General features: G+C 47.1%; 1 protein-coding gene across 2 annotated transcripts in view; it reads right to left on the reverse strand.

Moving 5' to 3' along the window:
• Window positions 1-18,788, reverse strand: part of LOC137560887 (NXPE family member 3-like) — a 144,629-nt gene extending 125,841 nt beyond the window's left edge. For both annotated transcript variants that reach the window (XM_068272045.1, XM_068272044.1), the window contains exon 1: window positions 18,615-18,788. In XM_068272045.1, the coding sequence (XP_068128146.1) occupies window positions 18,615-18,721 (107 nt within the window). In that variant the 5' untranslated portion in view covers window positions 18,722-18,788. The remainder of the gene's footprint in view (window positions 1-18,614) is intronic.
• Between the last annotated feature and the right edge of the window lie 289 nt (window positions 18,789-19,077).

Here is a 19,077-nt window from a genome sequence, read left to right on the forward strand (position 1 = left end):
ATGTTTAATATCGGCTATTGGGCGCAAAACTGGACTAAACTAAAACTGTTTTGTGCCTATTGTTATGCATCGTTTTTACAATACTAAAATGGAAAATATCATTCAAAAATTTGTTTTCACAATTATCATTTTTTATAATTATCTTTTTAACTTTTCAATATTTTGATATTGTCCTTTTTCTACATTCATTTTTAGAATTATAATTATGTTCATTATCGCTTTAACATGTAATTTTACTTTCTTAAAATTTTTACAATCTTTTTGGTGTTATTAATTTTGGGCATTTTTTTATAATTATAATTACCTTCATTATAATTTTGACATGTAATTTAACTTTTTTTGAGATTTTTAATTTTGAGGTCTTACGGTTGGACACCACCAGGGTGGGAGAAAACATACAAATTCCATACAGTTAGTGCCCTTGTTGGGGTTCAAGTCGGGGGCCCAGTGCTGCAAGGCGAGAGTGCAAATTACAACGCCACCATGCTGCCCTTCTTTATTACAAAATCAAACATAAGTGTTAGGGATACTGTAGTTACCTCTGCAGCAGGATGCGGCCGCCGCTTCTGCATCTGACATCACCGCGTCTCTGCGGGCATCCTCTGGCAGGACAGGTCTCTCAGCATGTCATCAACGCAGGTCAGAACGCTCGCGCACGGAGCATCAGGACCTTTATTCACTCAGGAGGTGGGTCAGCTGACCTGCCGGTCAGCTGACACCAGATCACTGCCTCTCGTTGCTGATTGGCTGAATCACTTCGGCCGGACGTTTGGGATTGCTGGCCTGTACTTAAGCCTGGGGATGTCGTTGTCTGTTGTTGCTGAAACTCCGCAGTGAAAGTTCTCAGACCTTAGTCAGATCCGTGTGTGTGTTTCGTTGTGGGAGAAGTTAGCGGGCACTCGGGCTAAGCTGATATTGGCTGGCACTTTGAGGGAAAGATCACCCAGTAAACCATGTGCTCAAGACCAAAAAGGTAGAAACAGTTCTTGAATACACAAAAAGAGATGGAGAATAGTCTGGCACTATGGTTTAATTTTGCAGCATAGACACTTGCAGACAGTGGATAAGATGCATAAACAAACTGTAGCTATGCAATGATACGTCAAAAATGTGGATCATACCATGGTGTCTGGATGGGTGCCCGGGTGATGATGGGAGGCAGCAGGTGTGGGTGCCGGTTGGTGCACGGCCTAACGACCGTTTCGTGTGGCAAACGCCAAACTTCTTCTGAGGCTGGGAAGTGCAATAGGTGCAGGATACACTATGCGGAATAAATGGAGGTGCGTGGTGATGCACTTCCGTTCCGTTTACAGACCCACTCCTTCCGGGAATCCCAAACCCTAGTAGCTCCACCCTCTGAGAGGCTGGTGGCACGCACGGCCATAGCGGCGAAAGCGCGTGTACGCGTCAAAAGTGACGCCGCTATGTGTTGGCCAATGGTGCAATACGAAATTCCTGCTACATACGGAACTACTATACAAGTGTTCACGTAATGTATCCATGGGGCTGCCATGGCAGCTTCGGTCAATTCACGCCCGTTATATACGGGCAAGAAAGAACAGAAGCATGTATGCCAGGCAAAACCGCAAAGGAAGGCACATTTTGAATTTCATGTGCCTGGCACAGGAAAGATATATGGGGACATACTCATATACATATAAGCTATATTAGCTAAAGTTCCAGCCTCCTGGAGGGGTAATATGGTACATGAGGAGCAAAGAAGGGGGATGTGGGAGAAAGAGGAGAAGCCCCGGTTAGAGTGGGAAATGAGGAGAAAGCGTGTACCAACATCACTGAAACATCACTGATTATTACAATAAGCATCTCTATATAAAATGATGATTATGAAGATGACAACACACACAAACCCACTAACGCTCGTACAACACACATGCCAGCCAGCAAATGCAAGGCGGCATATAACAACCCAGATTACTGTATGAATTGTAGGCTAACTGTTGTCCATAGATTATTCGCAGGATGAGCCTAAGCAGAAAAAAAAAGTGATAATTGTAATCTGCTAATCTTATAGCGATTATGCATAATTTTGCATACATTTTCGCAATTACGGCCATACGTAATTATGATTTGGACATTCAACTGAGTTTGTGTAATCTGTTCATAATTTTGCGTAATATTGTGCCAAATCTAATGGTCAATAGCAAAGCCCCCGTACACGTTATCATCACCACAATTGCTTCGTAAGAAGGGGGGGAAAAAAAAGAAAAAAAAAACAAAGGACATTTTTTTGTTTTCCTTTGCTTATTTAAAATTGATTCTCCTTAAAGAGGATCCGAGATGAAAAACTAACTATGACAAGTAACTTGTCTATATATCTTATCTAAAGTTTAGATAGTTTACACAGCAAATATAGCTGCAAACAGCTTCAAAAGTTTATGGTTACAGTGGCTTGCAAAACTATTCGGCCCCCTTGAAGTTTTCCACATTTTGTCACATTACTGCCACAAACACAAATCAATTTTATTGGAATACCACATGAAAGACCGATACAAAGTGGTATACACGTGAGAAGTGGAACGAAAATCATACATGATTCCAAACATTTTTTTACAAATCAATAACTGCAAAGTGGGGTGTGCGTAATTATTCAGCCCCCTTTGGTCTGAGTGCAGTCAGTTGCCCATAGACATTGCCTGATGAGTGCTAATGACTAAAGTGCATCTGTGTGTCAGCACCTGTAGTCAGTACAAATGCACCATGAAGTCCAAAGAACACACCAGACAGGTCAGGGATAAAGTTATTGAGAAATTTAAAGCAGGCTTAGGCTACAAAAAGATTTACAAATCCCACAGAGCACTGTTCAAGCAATCATTCAGAAATGGAAGGAGTATGGCACAACTGTAAACCTACCGAGACAAGGCCGTCCACCTAAACTCACAGGCCGAACAAGGAGAGCGCTGATCAGAAATGCAGTTAAGAGGCCCACTGTGACTCTGGATGAGCTGCAGAGATCTACAGCTCAGGGGGGAACCCGTCCATAGGACAACTATTAGTCATGCACTGCACAAAATTGGCCTTTATGGAAGAGTGACAAGAAGAAAGGCATTGTTAACAGAAAGCATAAGCAGCCCCGTTTGCAGTTTGCCACAAGCCATGTGTGAGACACAGCAAACATGTGGAAAAAGGTGCTCTGGTCAGATGAGACCAAAACTTAACTTTTTGGCTAAAATGTAAAAGGCTATGTGTGGCGGAAAACTAACACTGCACATCACTCTGAACACATCATCCCCACTGTCAAATATTGTGGTGGCAGCATAATGCTCGGGGGAATGGATGGAGCCAAATACAGGGAAATCTTGGAAGAAAACCTCTTGGAGTCTGCAAAAGACTTGAGACTGGGGCGCAGGTTCACCTTCCAGCAGGACAACAACCCTAAACATAAAGCAAGGGCAACAATGGAATGGTTTCAAAACAAAACATATCCATGTGTTAGAATGGCCCATTCAAAGTTCAGATCTAAATCTAATCGAGAATCTGTGGCAAGATCTGAAAACTGCTGTTCACAAACGCTGTCCATCTAATCTGACTGAGCTGGAGCTGTTTTGCAAAGAAGAATGGGCAAGGATTTCAGTCTCTAGATGTGCAAAGCTGGTAGAGACATACCCTAAAAGACTGGCAGCTGTAATTGCAGCAAAAGGTAGTTCTACAAAGTATTGACTCAGGGGGGCTGAATAATTATGCACACCCCACTTTTCAGTTATTGATTTGTAAAACATTTTTGGAATCATGTATGATTTTTGTTCCACTTCTCACGTGTACACCACTTTGTATTGGTCTTTCATGTGGAATTCCAATAAAATTGATTCATGTTTGTGGCAGTAATGTGACAAAATGTGGAAAACTTCAAGGGGGTCCAAATACTTTTGCAAGCCACTGTATATATTCCTTTTAGACAATGGGGGCAGCCATGTTCTGTTTCTCACATTGTCACAGGCTGAGGGCTGGAGATCGTATCAGCTTGCCTGTGTGTATATTTAGTCCCCTCTCCTCCTCCCCTCTGTCTCTAAAATCAATGGCTAGTAACCTCCTCCTCCTCCTGCCCAGACTGAGCTCCCATAAGCCTTTGCTACAGTGTCAAGGCTCCGGTGGGTACTCTGCAACCCTTGCCAGTGCCAAGTGAGCCATGGACCCATCTGTCCATGGACTTTGTCGGCGAGCTCCCCAGGTCGAAGGTATGACTATCATATGGGTGGTGGTCGTAGACAGGTTCAGCAAAATGGCCCATTTTGTTCCCCATAAAGGATTTCCTTCAGCTCAACAGTTGGCAGATCTCTTTGTACAACACATCTTCCGATTACATGGAATCCCGGATGATGTGGTTTCTGATAGAGGAGGAGTCCAATTTGTGTCGAAGTTTTGGAGGGCTTTTTGCCGTAGTTTGGGTATGAACCTGTCCTTTTCGTCTGGGTATCACCCACAGACCAACGGGCAGACCGAAAGGGTGAATCAGGCACTGGAACAATTCCTCAGATGTTACGTGACAGATGCGCAAACAGAATGGGTTACGTTTTTGCCCTTTGCAGAATTTACGCACAACAATCTGAAAAGCTCTTCAACGGGGTTGTCCCCTTTTCAAGTTGAATCAGGAAGGTCTCCTAAATGTTCCCCATTGTCGGTGTGTTCCTCTCCCTTCCCTGCCCTGGAGGATTGGCAGAAGGCTTTAAAGGAGCTTTGGGGACAGGTGAAGAAAAGTTTAGGAGTAGCCTTTCAAAATCAGAAGAAACAGGCCGACGAGATGGTCTGTTGAGTGGCACTTTGCCCCAGGAGACATGGTATGGGTGTCTACCAGACATTTGGCACTCAGACAACCGTCCACCAAGTTGGGTCCCAGGTTCATAGGGCCTTATCCGGTGGCCAAAATGATCAATGATGTCTCTTATGTGATTGATCTCCCAGCCAGCATGAGAAGTGGGAGATCATTCCACGTCTCTTTATTGAAGCCAGCAGTGTATGTGGATTCCTCTCCCCCCCCCTTCCCCCAGTGGCAGTGGAGGGCCAGACAGAGTTTGAGGTTGAAAACATTTTGGATTCTCGTCTGGTACAGAATTCGGTGCAGTATCTGGTCCACTGGAAGGGGTATGGTGTGGAAGACAGATCTTGGGTACCAGAGGATCGCATGCATGCTGAGAAATTGAGGAAGAAGTTTCATCAGTTACATCCTGAGAAACCATGTAGGAAGTGTCCGGAGTCCACTCCTCAAGGGGGTACTGTAAGGGCTAGCAGATGTACTGACACCGCGGTAAGCAACATGGCGGTGGTCTCTGCATCTCAGCCGGCAGCCTTTAGCACACATTCACATTCTGACATTGTGCATAGCCTCTCTGACACACAGAGACTGAGGATCACACACGCGCGCGCAAGGCGACAGGACCTCAGCCGGTCAGCTGACTCCAGCCGCCTTTCTGATTGGTTGAGTGAATGGGGTGGAGCTAAGGAGTGCTCCAAGTATATATAGACCCTGCTTGTCAGTTGATCCTTGTCTGCTGTTGCGAATGCTATATGTGTTAGCTCTCAGACCTGAGTCAGATCCCACAGTGTGCTAGAACCAGCAGGAGCTGGGAATCCACACTTAGGCCCCGTTCACACTTGCGGTTTTGCAAAAACCGCACCGGATGTCCGGACCGCACCGGAGCCGGATCGGACCTGAACCGTACGGTTCCTGTCCGGATCCGGTCCGGATCCGGTCCGGTTGCATACGGTTTTCGTGCGGTATGAACACGGTTGCGGTCCGGATCCGGATTCTTAAAGAGATAACAACCTGTATAAATACCTGGGGTTCTGGGAGGTCAGCAGAAGCTCTGGGGTCATTGTTGGAGACAGCTGGACGTGTGGAGACCATCCTTGGATACAGAGACAGCAGTTGGGACCATGGATCCAGTCATTTTTTACGCTTATTACCTGGGAATTCTCTCCTTCCTGTTGTTTACCTACTACTATGTGGGGAGAAGGCGTGCTCCTCGCAGGAGATGGTGGGTGCACCCTCTACTAGCCAGGAGGCAGAGGAAGGGAGAGTTCCAGGCCCTCTACCGGGACCTCAGACGACACCCACAGAAGTTCTACAGCTACACTCGGATGTCTATTCCCCTGTAAGTATATAGGCCTAAATACACCAACCCCCACCATTCCTAAACACCCCACCCTCACCCCCACAACACCTCATCCCTGTATACCTAGCTAAACACACCACCCTGACCCCCACACCCCTGTATACCTAGCTATACACTACACCCCCACCCTCCACAACACTCCCAAACCTCTGTAAACACACCTCCCCCATCCTCCACCCAACACCTTGTCCCACAACATACTTTACAGCTTCTTCCTTTACATCTCCTGACAGGTTTGATACCCTTTTGGAGATGGTGAAGGATGACCTTAGGAAGAAGGATACCACGTTCAGGAGAGCAGTCACACCAGAAGAACAACTACTCATCACACTGAGGTATGTAAAAACAATTTTTTTTATTGCAAAAACAACCACTTTCCAACATGGAAACATTCTTCCAACATGGAAGACAAAAAAATAACATATCTATGGTATAGCCCGGTCAGTTTTAAGGAACACCAACCACCAACTTTGTGCTGGAAGAGTTGTAGGGCATAGCTGCCCAAGTGTCTTTCGGGGACACCAGGCCCTAATAAATTGAAGTGCTTCAAAAACCTAACCACTGGCACAGGACCCTCTGAGCCATGGGTGAAGGACACAGGTCAGTGAAAAGGCTAGGCCTCTCACCGACCAGTCAAGGTGTCCTTCACCCATGGCTCCAAGGGTCTTGTGCAAGTGGTTAGGAACAAGAACAAAGTGAGGAGCAAGAGGAACCGATGGCAGAGGTGCATGACTACAGGTGCAGTGCAACAGGCACAAGGTTTTGACCCAGGTAGTGTCTTTCGGGGACACCAGGCCCTAAAATTGAAGTGCTTCAAAAACCTAACCACTGGCACAGGACCCTCTGAGCCATGGATGAAGGACACAGGTCAGTGAAAAGGCTAGGCCTCTCACCGACCAGTCAAGGTGTCCTTCACCCATGGCTCCAAGGGTCTTGTGCAAGTGGTTAGGAACAAGAACAAAGTGAGGAGCAAGAGGAACCGATGGCAGAGGTGCATGACTACAGGTGCAGTGCAACAGGCACAAGGTTGTGACCCAGGTAGTGTCTTTCGGGGACACCAGGCCCTAAAATTGAAGTGCTTCAAAAACCTAACCACTGGCACAGGACCCTCTGAGCCATGGATGAAGGACACAGGTCAGTGAAAAGGCTAGGCCTCTCACCGACCAGTCAAGGTGTCCTTCACCCATGGCTCCAAGGGTCTTGTGCAAGTGGTTAGGAACAAGAACAAAGTGAGGAGCAAGAGGAACCGATGGCAGAGGTGCATGACTACAGGTGCAGTGCAACAGGCACAAGGTTGTGACCCAGGTAGTGTCTTTCGGGGACACCAGGCCCTAAAATTGAAGTGCTTCAAAAACCTAACCACTGGCACATGACCCTCTGAGCCATGGATGAAGGACACAGGTCAGTGAAAAGGCTAGGCCTCTCACCGACCAGTCAAGGTGTCCTTCACCCATGGCTCCAAGGGTCTTGTGCAAGTGGTTAGGAACAAGAACAAAGTGAGGAGCAAGAGGAACCGATGGCAGAGGTGCATGACTACAGGTGCAGTGCAACAGGCACAAGGTTGTGACCCAGGTAGTGTCTTTCGGGGACACCAGGCCCTAAAATTGAAGTGCTTCAAAAACCTAACCACTGGCACATGACCCTCTGAGCCATGGATGAAGGACACAGGTCAGTGAAAAGGCTAGGCCTCTCACCGACCAGTCAAGGTGTCCTTCATCCATGGCTCCAAGGGTCTTGTGCAAGTGGTTAGGAACAAGAACAAAGTGAGGAGCAAGAGGAACCGATGGCAGAGGTGCATGACTACAGGTGCAGTGCAACAGGCACAAGGTTGTGACCCAGGTAGTGTCTTTCGGGGACACCAGGCCCTAAAATTGAAGTGCTTCAAAAACCTAACCACTGGCACATGACCCTCTGAGCCATGGATGAAGGACACAGGTCAGTGAAAAGGCTAGGCCTCTCACCGACCAGTCAAGGTGTCCTTCATCCATGGCTCCAAGGGTCTTGTGCAAGTGATTAGGATCAACAAAGTAAGGAACAAGAGGAATCAAAGGCACAGGTGCAGGACTACAGGTGCAGTGCAACAGGCACAAGGTTGTGACCCAGGTAGTGTCTTTCGGGGACACCAGGCCCTAAATTATTAGTGCTTCTAAAACCTAACGACTGGCACAGGACCCTCTGAGCCATGGATGAAGGACACAGGTCAGTGAAAAGGCTAGGCCTCTCACCGACCAGTGAAGGTGTCCTTCACCCATGGCTCCAAGGGTCTTGTGCAAGTGATTAGGATCAACAAAGTAAGGAACAAGAGGAATCAAAGGCACAGGTGCAGGACTACAGGTGCAGTGCAACAGGCACAAGGTTGTGACCCAGGTAGTGTCTTTCGGGGACACCAGGCCCTAAAGTTCAAGTCCAGCAAAACCAAAAGTTAAAAAGCCCTGTGATGGTATCCTTCCTTCGAGGATCGGAGGTATTCAGAGGAGCATGTCCAGGAACAATTTGACTTTTTTTCAAATTGTATCGGCACCACTACTAGAAAAGGTGGGAGTTGCTGCCTGGAAATCTGGACTCTCTTGGGTGCTGGTCATGGATGAGCTGGACCCTGACAGCGGTGGCCCATATTGACTGCCTCTGTAGCCGGTGTACATCTGTGATGATTGCCAGGTGGGCACCGCTGTTGGTTGTGGGGGTCTAAAAATTGGTGGTTGCAATAATGGCGTGTCCATGTGCTGTTTAATCACCTCCAGCAAATTGGAATGGCACGCCATCAGGTTTTGTGAAGGCACCTTTTCAAGATATGGTATTAGAGACATCACAGTGTGAAAACACGGGTGTGCCTGCAATTTCAGTAGTTCCTTGCTTTGTTGATGCATTTGCTGCATCATGTTCTGCAGCTGGCCCACCGACTGATGATGCTGCGCACGCAGTTGGTCGATTTCTCCTCTGTGCATCTCATGCATCATTTTAAGCTCGTCCCTGTAGTGCCCATGTACAGCGTCGAGCTCACATTGCAGTGTAGTGATGTGGGACTTGTACTGCTCCATGATATGGCCCCTGTCCTCATCTTGCAACTGCCGGGTTATGAGAGTTTGGTGGCTCTGAAGAATCCCGAGAAGTCCGGAGACAGCCCCGGACATCTCGGACTCTGTCTCTCTCCTTGTTGGGGGGAGGGTACCTCGACGCCTCACTGGTGTGGTGGTCCTCACTGGTGGTGTGGCAGCATCTTCCCGTCCTCTGGCCTGTGTCGGGGTTGCCCTGCGCGCTGGTTGTGCTGCAGTCTCTCGGTGCTCCTCACTTTGTTCTTGTTCCCCTGGAGCTTCCATAGCGGTCGATTGTGGAGGTTCAGCTTCTTCCACACTCGGTCCTGCAACCTCAACATCCAAGCTCTCTTCTGCCAAGTCATCATCAAAGGACGGAGTTGTGATTAAGGACTCCCTCCTCCTACTCCTCGCCTCGGGGCAATAGGTTACATCGGCGACGTCATCATCCACCAAGCTCTCCTCACTGCTGAACCGTGCCTCCTGGGTCGGTTCCTCTTGCTCCAAATTGTCTTCAGTCCTGTAGATAAAAAAAATATTTATTGGTGTGCCAAACAGCATGTGGCGTCAATTCACAGAGCTAGCAAACACTAGCAATCACTTTATCACCAGTTTCTACCCAACATTTGATAAAGCTTGTGAGAAAAGTTCGCTAGCCATGGGAATTGAGGCCATAGCAATACATGGCCGAAGTCATGGTAATGAGCTCTCAGTTCCTGCCCACAGTAGTGGTACTTACAGTCTAGGTTCCAGGCTTGCATTGATGAAAGACAATTGCTTGGCAAATTGGTAGTCTTTTTGTCGCCTTCCCCCGCCACTGCCACTTCGTTCGGCAAGTTTTTTCTTCCGTAGCCATTTCACATATGCATCCCGTATATTGCGCCACCTTGTCTTGTACCTTTCTCCTGTAACGACATGAAAAATTGATTTCGATTATTTCTCTTGTAGGTACATCGCAACTGGACAAACATATACATCGCTACATGTCACATTTCGTATTGGGAAGAGCACGGTGGCAGGCATCGTCGTGAGGACTTCGAGGATCCTTTGGACGCGACTGAGGGCCAGATACATGCCTGTGCCGGACACCACGAAATGGGAGGAGATCGCCCAGGGCTTCTGGACCGAGTGCAAGTTTCCTAATTGTGTTGGCGCACTGGATGGGAAACACATCCGGATTCAGAAACCCGTGGGGAGTGGCAGCCATTATTTCAACTATAAAAAATACTTCAGCATTGTTCTAATGGCAGTGGCAGATGCGGACTACAAGTTTGTGTACGTGGATGTGGGGTCGTACGGTAGTTCCAATGACTCTGGAATTTTCCAGCGTACGACCCTTTGCCGGCTGATGGAGGAAGGCAGACTGCGTCTCCCCCGTGACAGACCCTGGCCTGGGACAAGGGCACCGGCCTACCCCTATGTGTTTGTGGGGGACGAGGCCTTCGCCCTGTCCGACCATGTAATGCGTCCGTACCCAGACAGGGGACTTGATGCCAGCCAGCTACACTTCAATGCTCGGTTGAGCCGTGCAAGGAGAATGGTGGAGTGCACATTTGGGATCCTGGTGTCAAAGTGGAGGGTGTTCCACACGCCCATGCTGCTGAAACCGGGCAACGCAGTTGTCGTGGTGAAGGCAGCATGCATCCTCCACAACTTTGTGCGGCAGGAGGAAAGAGAGACTCCGGAACCCCCGAATGTGCTTCCACTAATGCCCCTGCGGAGGTATGCAACCAGGCCAAGGGTAGTGTCACTGCGGAACAGGGACCAACTGAGACTTTATTTTACCACACCACCTGGACGAGGGTGAATGTTTGGTTTTTAATTTGTTTTGTTGAAATGTGTTTATTTTGGAGTTTCAAGTTTGAGTGATTTTAAATGTATTAATTTTTTACAATAAATTGATGTATAATAATTGGTCATTGTGTATGTTTTATGTGCACAGGTGGGGTACATCGCAGGTGGGTGGGATACATCACAGGTGGGTGGGATACAGCACAGGTGGGGTACAGGTGGGTGGGATACATCACAGGTGGGGTAGAGGTGGGTGGGATACATCACAGGTGGGGTAGAGGTGGGTGGGATACATCACAGGTGGGGTAGAGGTGGGTGGGATACATCACAGGTGGGGTAGAGGTGGGTGGGATACATCACAGGTGGGGTAGAGGTGGGTGGGATACATCACAGGTGGGGTACAGGTGGGTGGGATACATCACAGGTGGGGTAGAGGTGGGTGGGATACATCACAGGTGGGGTACTGGTGGGTGGGATACATCACAGGTGGGGTACAGGTGGGTGGGATACATCACAGGTGGGGTACAGGTGGGTGTGATACATCACAGGTGGGTGGGATACAGCACAGGTGGGGTACAGGTGGGTGGGATACATCACAGGTGGGTGGGATACAGCACAGGTGGGGTACAGGTGGGTGGGATACATCACAGGTGGGATACATCACAGGTGGGGTACAGGTGGGTGGGATACATCACAGGTGGGGTACTGGTGGGTGGGATACATCACAGGTGGGATACATCACAGGTGGGGTACAGGTGGGTGGGATACATCACAGGTGGGGTAGAGGTGGGTGGGATACATCACAGGTGGGGTACTGGTGGGTGGGATACATCACAGGTGGGATACATCACAGGTGGGGTACAGGTGGGTGTGATACATCACAGGTGGGTGGGATACAGCACAGGTGGGGTACAGGTGGGTGGGATACATCACAGGTGGGATACATCACAGGTGGGGTACAGGTGGGTGGGATACATCACAGGTGGGGTAGAGGTGGGTGGGATACATCACAGGTGGGGTACTGGTGGGTGGGATACATCACAGGTGGGATACATCACAGGTGGGGTACAGGTGGGTGTGATACATCACAGGTGGGTGGGATACAGCACAGGTGGGGTACAGGTGGGTGGGCCACGGGTGGGTGGGCAACACGTGGGTGACACAAATCCATAGCAAAAGTTGAATACATCACAAGCTTAAACCACAAGCCCCCCCCAAAAAACTTCTAGTCAACATACCCTCTGTGCCTTGCTGTCTCTTGCTCAAGTTCTCAAAGTCCTCCACATACAGCTTGGCAATTTTTTTCCACAGGCCTCTGCATTTTTTGATGTTGCTGTGGTCAGCATCCCCCTTGTCCCACAGGGCTGGTACCTGCTGCACCTGTAGGATGAGGTCTTCTGATGTGTAGGGCCTCACCCCCTCGCTATCAGACAGATCCTGCTCCATATTGCTGCCAAAGAGCTCCAGCATGAAGTCACTGCTGCTCCACTCTGTGAACGCTGGTGCCATGTGGTCCCCATCCAAAATGGCCACCATACCATAGAGTCAGCATAGGAAGTGTGGTACAACATCCGGTTTTTATAGCCAGTGTGTTGTGCGCTCTCCGGTTCTCATTGGTTTCCATTGGCCGGATGCAACATTCCGGCTCCGGTCCGGATACGTCAGCCGGACCAGCCGGACCAAAAAATAGCGCATGTTGGAACGGACGCCGGAGTCCGGATCCGGTCCGGCTCCGGTCCGGACGAAACGGACGCATGTGAACGGTCGCATAGACTTTCATTGCTATGCCGTGCGTCCGTTTCGTCCGGTCCGCATGCGGTCCGGCTCCGGCACGGCTCCGGCACGGCGATTCCGGATAGCAGCCGCTAATGTGAACCGGGCCTTAGTCAGATTTCTTGATAGCTTAAAGTACTAATGGAACTGTATTATTTGTTATGACCTCTATCTTGCCTGACTACTCTCCTGTCTTCTGATTCTGTGCCGTTGCCTATCTGATCTAGTTGCCGAACTCTGCCTGTGACACTACTCTGATCTTGACTTTTGCTTCTGTACTGTCTCTGTCCATGTGTTACTGAATCTGCCTGTCTGACTACTCTTTCCTCAGCACTGGGTCTAGCCCAGGCTGAGGGGTTCTTGTTATTCCCGCTCCTCAGGAATATACTTCTGCAGTAAGGTCTGAATCACCTCTCTCACTAAGGTGATTCAATCTCCTTGCAGACCGTGATCTCCTAGCTTTTGAGATCCTCGGCTGCAGTAGTATCTGAATCATTACTTGTGAATTACTTTGATGCAGTCAGAGTTAGTGTTGGGCGAACACCTGGATGTTCGGGTTCGGGCCGAACAGGCCGAACATGGGCCAGATGTTCGGCATGTTCGGCCCGAACGCCGAACTCAATGGGAGTCAATAGGACCCCCGAACATGCCCATTTTGGGGGCCCTATGGGGTCGCAGGCATAAGGGGGGAGCATGCCCCGGTCGCGGGGGGGGTCGGAAATTCCCCCCACCCCCTCCGCTAGCGCTCCCCCCTCCGCCCGCTTCCCCATAAAAAAAGTTTAAAGCAAGTTCAATAGTACCTGGGCTGGTGGCACTGGCTGGCAGTGGAGTGAGGAGGAGGAGGAGTCCGAGTAGCAGAGTGACGTTGAGGCTGGGCAGCGGGCGGTTCAGCGCTAGTACCCTTGTGGTACTTCCGCCCTTTCTCTGACCTCACGTCCTCTGCGTGATGACGCATACGAGGACGTGAGGTCAGAGAAAGGGCGGAAGTACCACAAGGGTACTAGCGCTGAACCGCCCGCTGCCCGGCCTCAACGTCACTCTGCTACTCAGACTCCTCCTCCTCCTCACTCCACTGCCAGCCAGTGCCACCAGGTACTATTGAACTTGCTTTAAACTTTTTGTATGGGAAAGCGGGCAGAGGGGGGAGCGCTAGCGGAGGGGGTGGGGGGAATTTCCGACCCCCCCCGCGATCGGGGCATGCTCCCCCCTTATGCCTGCGACCCCATGGGGGGCAGTATTCGGCCGAACAGGGCCCTGTTCGGCCGAACAGGGGCCCTGTTCGGCCATGCATTCAGCAGTTCGGCGAACCCCGAACAGTTTGGCCGAACACCACCAGGTGTTCGGCCGAACTCGAACATCACCCGAACAGGGTGATGTTCTGCAGAACCCGAACAGTGGCGAACACTGTTCGCCCAACACTAGTCAGAGTCTCCTGCTCCTCAGGTGATCCTGATCTATTGCCTGTGCTCTTTGTATTACTGTTGCACCAAACACCCTACACGTATCAAGTACCTTGGTGGCGCTATATCAGCATTATTGGTTACATAGTTACATAGTTATTTTGGTTGAAAAAAGACATACGTCCATCAAGTTCAACCAGTATAAAGTACAACACCAGCCTGCTCCCTCACATATGCCTGTTGATCCAGAGGAAGGCGAAAAAACCCTAACAAGGCATGGTCCAATTAGCCCCTAAAGGGAAAAATTCCTTCCCGACTCCAGATGGCAATCAGATAAAATCCCTGGATCAACATCATTAGGCATTACCTAGTAATTGTAGCCATGGATGCCTTTCAATGCAAGGAAAGCATTTAAGCCCCCTTTAAATGCAGGTATAGAGTTTGCCATAACGACTTCCTGTGGCAATGTATTCCACATCTTAATCACTCTTACTGTTAAGAACCCTTTCCTAAATAAATGGCTAAAAAAGTTTTTCCTCCATGCGCAGATCATCTCCTCTAGTCCTTTGAGAAGGCCTAGGGACAAACAACTCATCCGCCAAGCTATTATATTGCCCTCCGATGTATTTATACATGTTAATTAGATCCCCTCTAAGGCATCTTTTCTCTAGACTAAATAAACCTAGTTTATCTAACCTTTCTTGATAAGTGAGACCCTCCATCCCACGTATCAATTTTGTTGCTCGTCTCTGCACCTGCTCTAAAACTGCAATATTTTTTTTGTAATGTGGTGCCCAGAACTGAATTCCAGATTCCAGATGTGGCCTTACTAGAGAGTTAAACAGGGGCAATATTATGCTAGCATCTCAAGTTTTTATTTCCCTTTTAATGCATCCCAAAATTTTGTTAGCTTTAGCTGCAGCTGCTTGGCATTGAGTACGATTATTTAACTTGTTGTCGATGAGTACTCTTAAGTCCTTCTCCAAGTTTGATGTCCCCAACTGTATCCCATTTATTTTGTATGGTGCTAGACCATTAGTACGTCCAACATGCATAACTTTACATTTGTCAACATTGAATTTCATCTGCCATGTATGTGCCCATATAGCCATCCTATCCAGATCTTGTTGCAATATGACACTATCTTCCTGAGAGTTGATGATTCTGCACAATTTTGTATCATCTGCAAAAATAGCAACATTGCTCACTACTGCATCTACTAGGTCATTAATAAATAAATTGAAGAGCACTGGACCCAGAACAGACCCCTGTGGGACCCCACTGCTAACAGTCTCCCATTTTGAGTACGATCCATTGACCACAACTCTTTGTTTTCTGTCCATTAGCCAGTTCCCTATCCATGCACACAGACTCTTCCCCAGTCCTTGCATCCTCAACTTTTGCACCAGACTTTTGTGGAGAACAGTGTCAAAGGCCTTTGCAAAGTCCAAGTATATCACATCTACAGCATTCCCAATATCCATATTAGCATTCACTACCTCATAAAAGCTGAGCATGTTAGTCAAACAGGACCTGTCTTTAGTAAACCCATGTTGATGCTGAGAAATAAGATTATTTTCTAGTATGAAGTCATGTATAGTATCTCTTAGTAACCCCTCAAATAGTTTGCATACAACTGATGTTAAGCTTACAGGTCTATAATTTCCTGGATCTGATTTTTTGCCCTTCTTAAATAATGGGAAAACGTGGGCTGTACGCCAATCCACTGGGACTCTGCCAGTTGAAAGAGAGTCACAAAAGATAAGATAAAGGGGTTTATCTATAACTGAACTTAATTCCCTTAGGACCCGAGGATGCATGCCATCCGGGCCAGGCGCCTTGTCTATTTTTAATTTATTTAGTCTTGCCTTCACTTCTTCCTGCATTAAAGTATTTAATATTACAGTAAGAAGATTGAGACTCTTCTGCCTCTGTAATTTGCAACAGTGCTGTTTCTTTTGTGAAGACAGAAGCAAAGAAAGCATTTAATAACTCTGCCTTACCTTGGTCATCCACCATTGAGTTCCCACCCTCATCCTTTAGGAGTCCTTTACAGTCAACCTTTCTTTTTTTAGAGTTAATGTACTTGTAAAACTTTTTTGGGCTAGATTTGATATCCCTAGTGATTTGTTTTTCAGCTTCAATCTTTGCCTGCCTAATTTCTTTTTTACAGTTTTTATTTCACTCCTTATAATTGCTTAGTGCATCCTCGGTCCCCTCCTGTTTTAAGACCTTATAGGCATTCTTTTTCCTCTTCATTTTATCTCTAACCTTTCTATTCATCCATAGAGGCCTTTTTTTATTCCTAGATATTTTGTTTCCATATGGGATATACATAATACAATATTGATTGAGTATAAGTTTAAAAGCTTGCCATTTCCCTTCAGTGTCTTCCCCTGGTAGTACATTATCCCAGTTCACCAAACTTAGTGCCTGCCTAATTTGATTGAACTTTGCTTTTCTAAAATTCATAGTTTTAGTGATCCCGCTGCCCCGTGGCTTATCAGTCACCAGATCAAACGTTATCATGTTGTGATCACTATTTCCCAAATGTTCTTGAACCTGCACAACACATTATCTGGTCTATTAGAAATGATCAGATCCAGTAACGCATTCCCCCTAGTTGGTTCAGTTACCATTTGAGTCAAGTAATTGTCCTGTAGTGCTGCCAGAAATCTGCTGCTTTTACCAGAATGGGTAGCCTCAATACTCCAGTCAATGTCTGGAAAGTTGAAGTCGCCCATAATTATGACCTCATTTTTACTTGCAGCTTTTTCAATCTGCTGTAGCAATCGCAGTTCTGCAGCTTCATTAATAAGAGGTGGCCTGTAGCATACCCCAATAAGCAATTGTCAACTTTTATTTCCACCATGAATATTTACCCAAACGGACTCCACATCTTCGCAATCTTCCTCCATCTCATCGCTGAGGACAGCTGTAAAAGAATTCTTAACAAAGAGACAAACCCCTCCACCTTTTTTCCCTGTTCTATCCCTCCTAAACACATTGTATCCTTTTAAATTAGCTATCCAGTCATGGCTTTCATCCATCCATGTCTCGGTTATTCCCACAATGTCATAGCCTTTGTCATTCAGGATGAACTCTTGTTCGTCTATTTTATTTGCAAGGCTCCGAGCATTGGTTACCATGCACTTTATATTTTTACCAACACATTTACCAATTTTGTTTACATGAAATGGGCTACTTGAATTTTTACCAACCTCCTTAATCTTTACACTATCCCCACCCCCCTCTCCACCCCCCATAATGTTAGGTTCCCACTGTCTTTTTACCTCATCTTGTCTACGTATTGAGACTTTATCCTCCTGCCTCCCCCCAGATCCTAGTTTAAAATCTCCTCCAACTGTTTAGCCATCTTCTGCCCCAATGCAGCTGCACCCTCCCCATTAAGGTGCAGCCTACCCCTGCTGTAGAACCTGTAGCCGACTGCAAAGTCTGCTCAGTTCTCCAGGAACCCAAACCCTTCCTTCCTACACCAATTTCTCAGCCACTTATTTAACTCCCTTAGCTCCCTCTGTCTCTCAGATGTAGCACGTGGCACTGGCAGTATTTCAGAAAACACCACCTTGGAGGTCCTTGCTTTAAGTTTATCTCCAAGTACCTGAAAATCATTTTTGAGGACCTTCCATCTCCCACTAACTTTGTCATTCGTGCCAATGTGTACCATGACAGCCGGGTCTTCCCCAGCCCCACCCAGTAATCTGTCAATTCTTTCCGCTACATGCCGAACCCGAGCACCCGGGAGGCAACAGACTGTACGGCATTCACGGTTTCTTCGACAGATTACCCTATCTGTGCGCCTAATAATTGAATCCCCTACCACCAGTACCTGTCTAGCCTTAACTGCACTCCTATTCCCTTTCTCGTTACAGCAGTCTGCCCCTTGGTTGCTAAGGAGCACATCCTGCTGCAGCATTGCTACTCCAGAATTATATGGTGATTCTGCAGATCACCATATAATCAGATATAGCATCTGTATTAGTGGTGATACTGCAGATCACCAATAATCAGATAAGTTGTTGCTGACACCAATCGTTACACATACGTAACAATTTTGGTGTGGATAACATGGTATTAAACACCAAAGGTGGCATGAAATTATGCAAAAATAACAAGAAAAGTACATAAAATTGCTGTTGCTGATTATGTTTACAAAAAATAATTACAATTGTCCCCAAAATTGTGGATAACATGGTATTAAACACCAAACGTGGCATGAAATTACGCAAAAATAACAAGAAAATTACATGAAATTGCTGTTGCTGATTATGTGTACAAAAAATAATTACAATTGTCCCCAAAGTTCCGCATTACAATTTTGCATTGTGATTGCAAATAACGATGCAAAATTACAATTATGTGAAATTTGTGATCCTCACTAGAAACAGAGTGACACAGCTAACAGCCAAATAATAGATTTGTAGCATGCTGTCCACATAATGCAGTTTTGGGAGACTTAATACACTCACAATACTTGCAGATTCCTGTAGTCACCACTCCTCCGGATAGCATCCAGCAAGGTTGTCTTTAAATGGTTAGCCACTTGTTTTTTTGGGAGTTTTCGGGATGTGGACATTATCTTCTCTGGTAATCCGGATCATGGACACCAATTGCCATATGGCTGCACGTTTAACAGATAAACAAATTCTTATGCATCACGGAACACAATGCATGCATGACTCCAAAATCAACACAGCTGATCAAACATGAGAGAGTAAGAAGATCATTGGGAGGAACCTACATGTTTTATCTACCAATCACGTGAGCTTCCTCAGGGCTATTAAGTGAGAAGAAATCAACCTTTTAAGAATTTTGAAAGCGACGAGCAATTCAAAGGAGACAGTGTTGTACACATATATCCACACCCTTTTTGTTTTACTAAAGGAGAAAAAGTAACCTCTGTAGTTTGATTTGGCAAAAAAAGACAAAACC

This window comes from Hyperolius riggenbachi, chromosome 3 (assembly GCF_040937935.1).
Source record: "Hyperolius riggenbachi isolate aHypRig1 chromosome 3, aHypRig1.pri, whole genome shotgun sequence".
NCBI lineage: Eukaryota > Metazoa > Chordata > Amphibia > Anura > Hyperoliidae > Hyperolius > Hyperolius riggenbachi.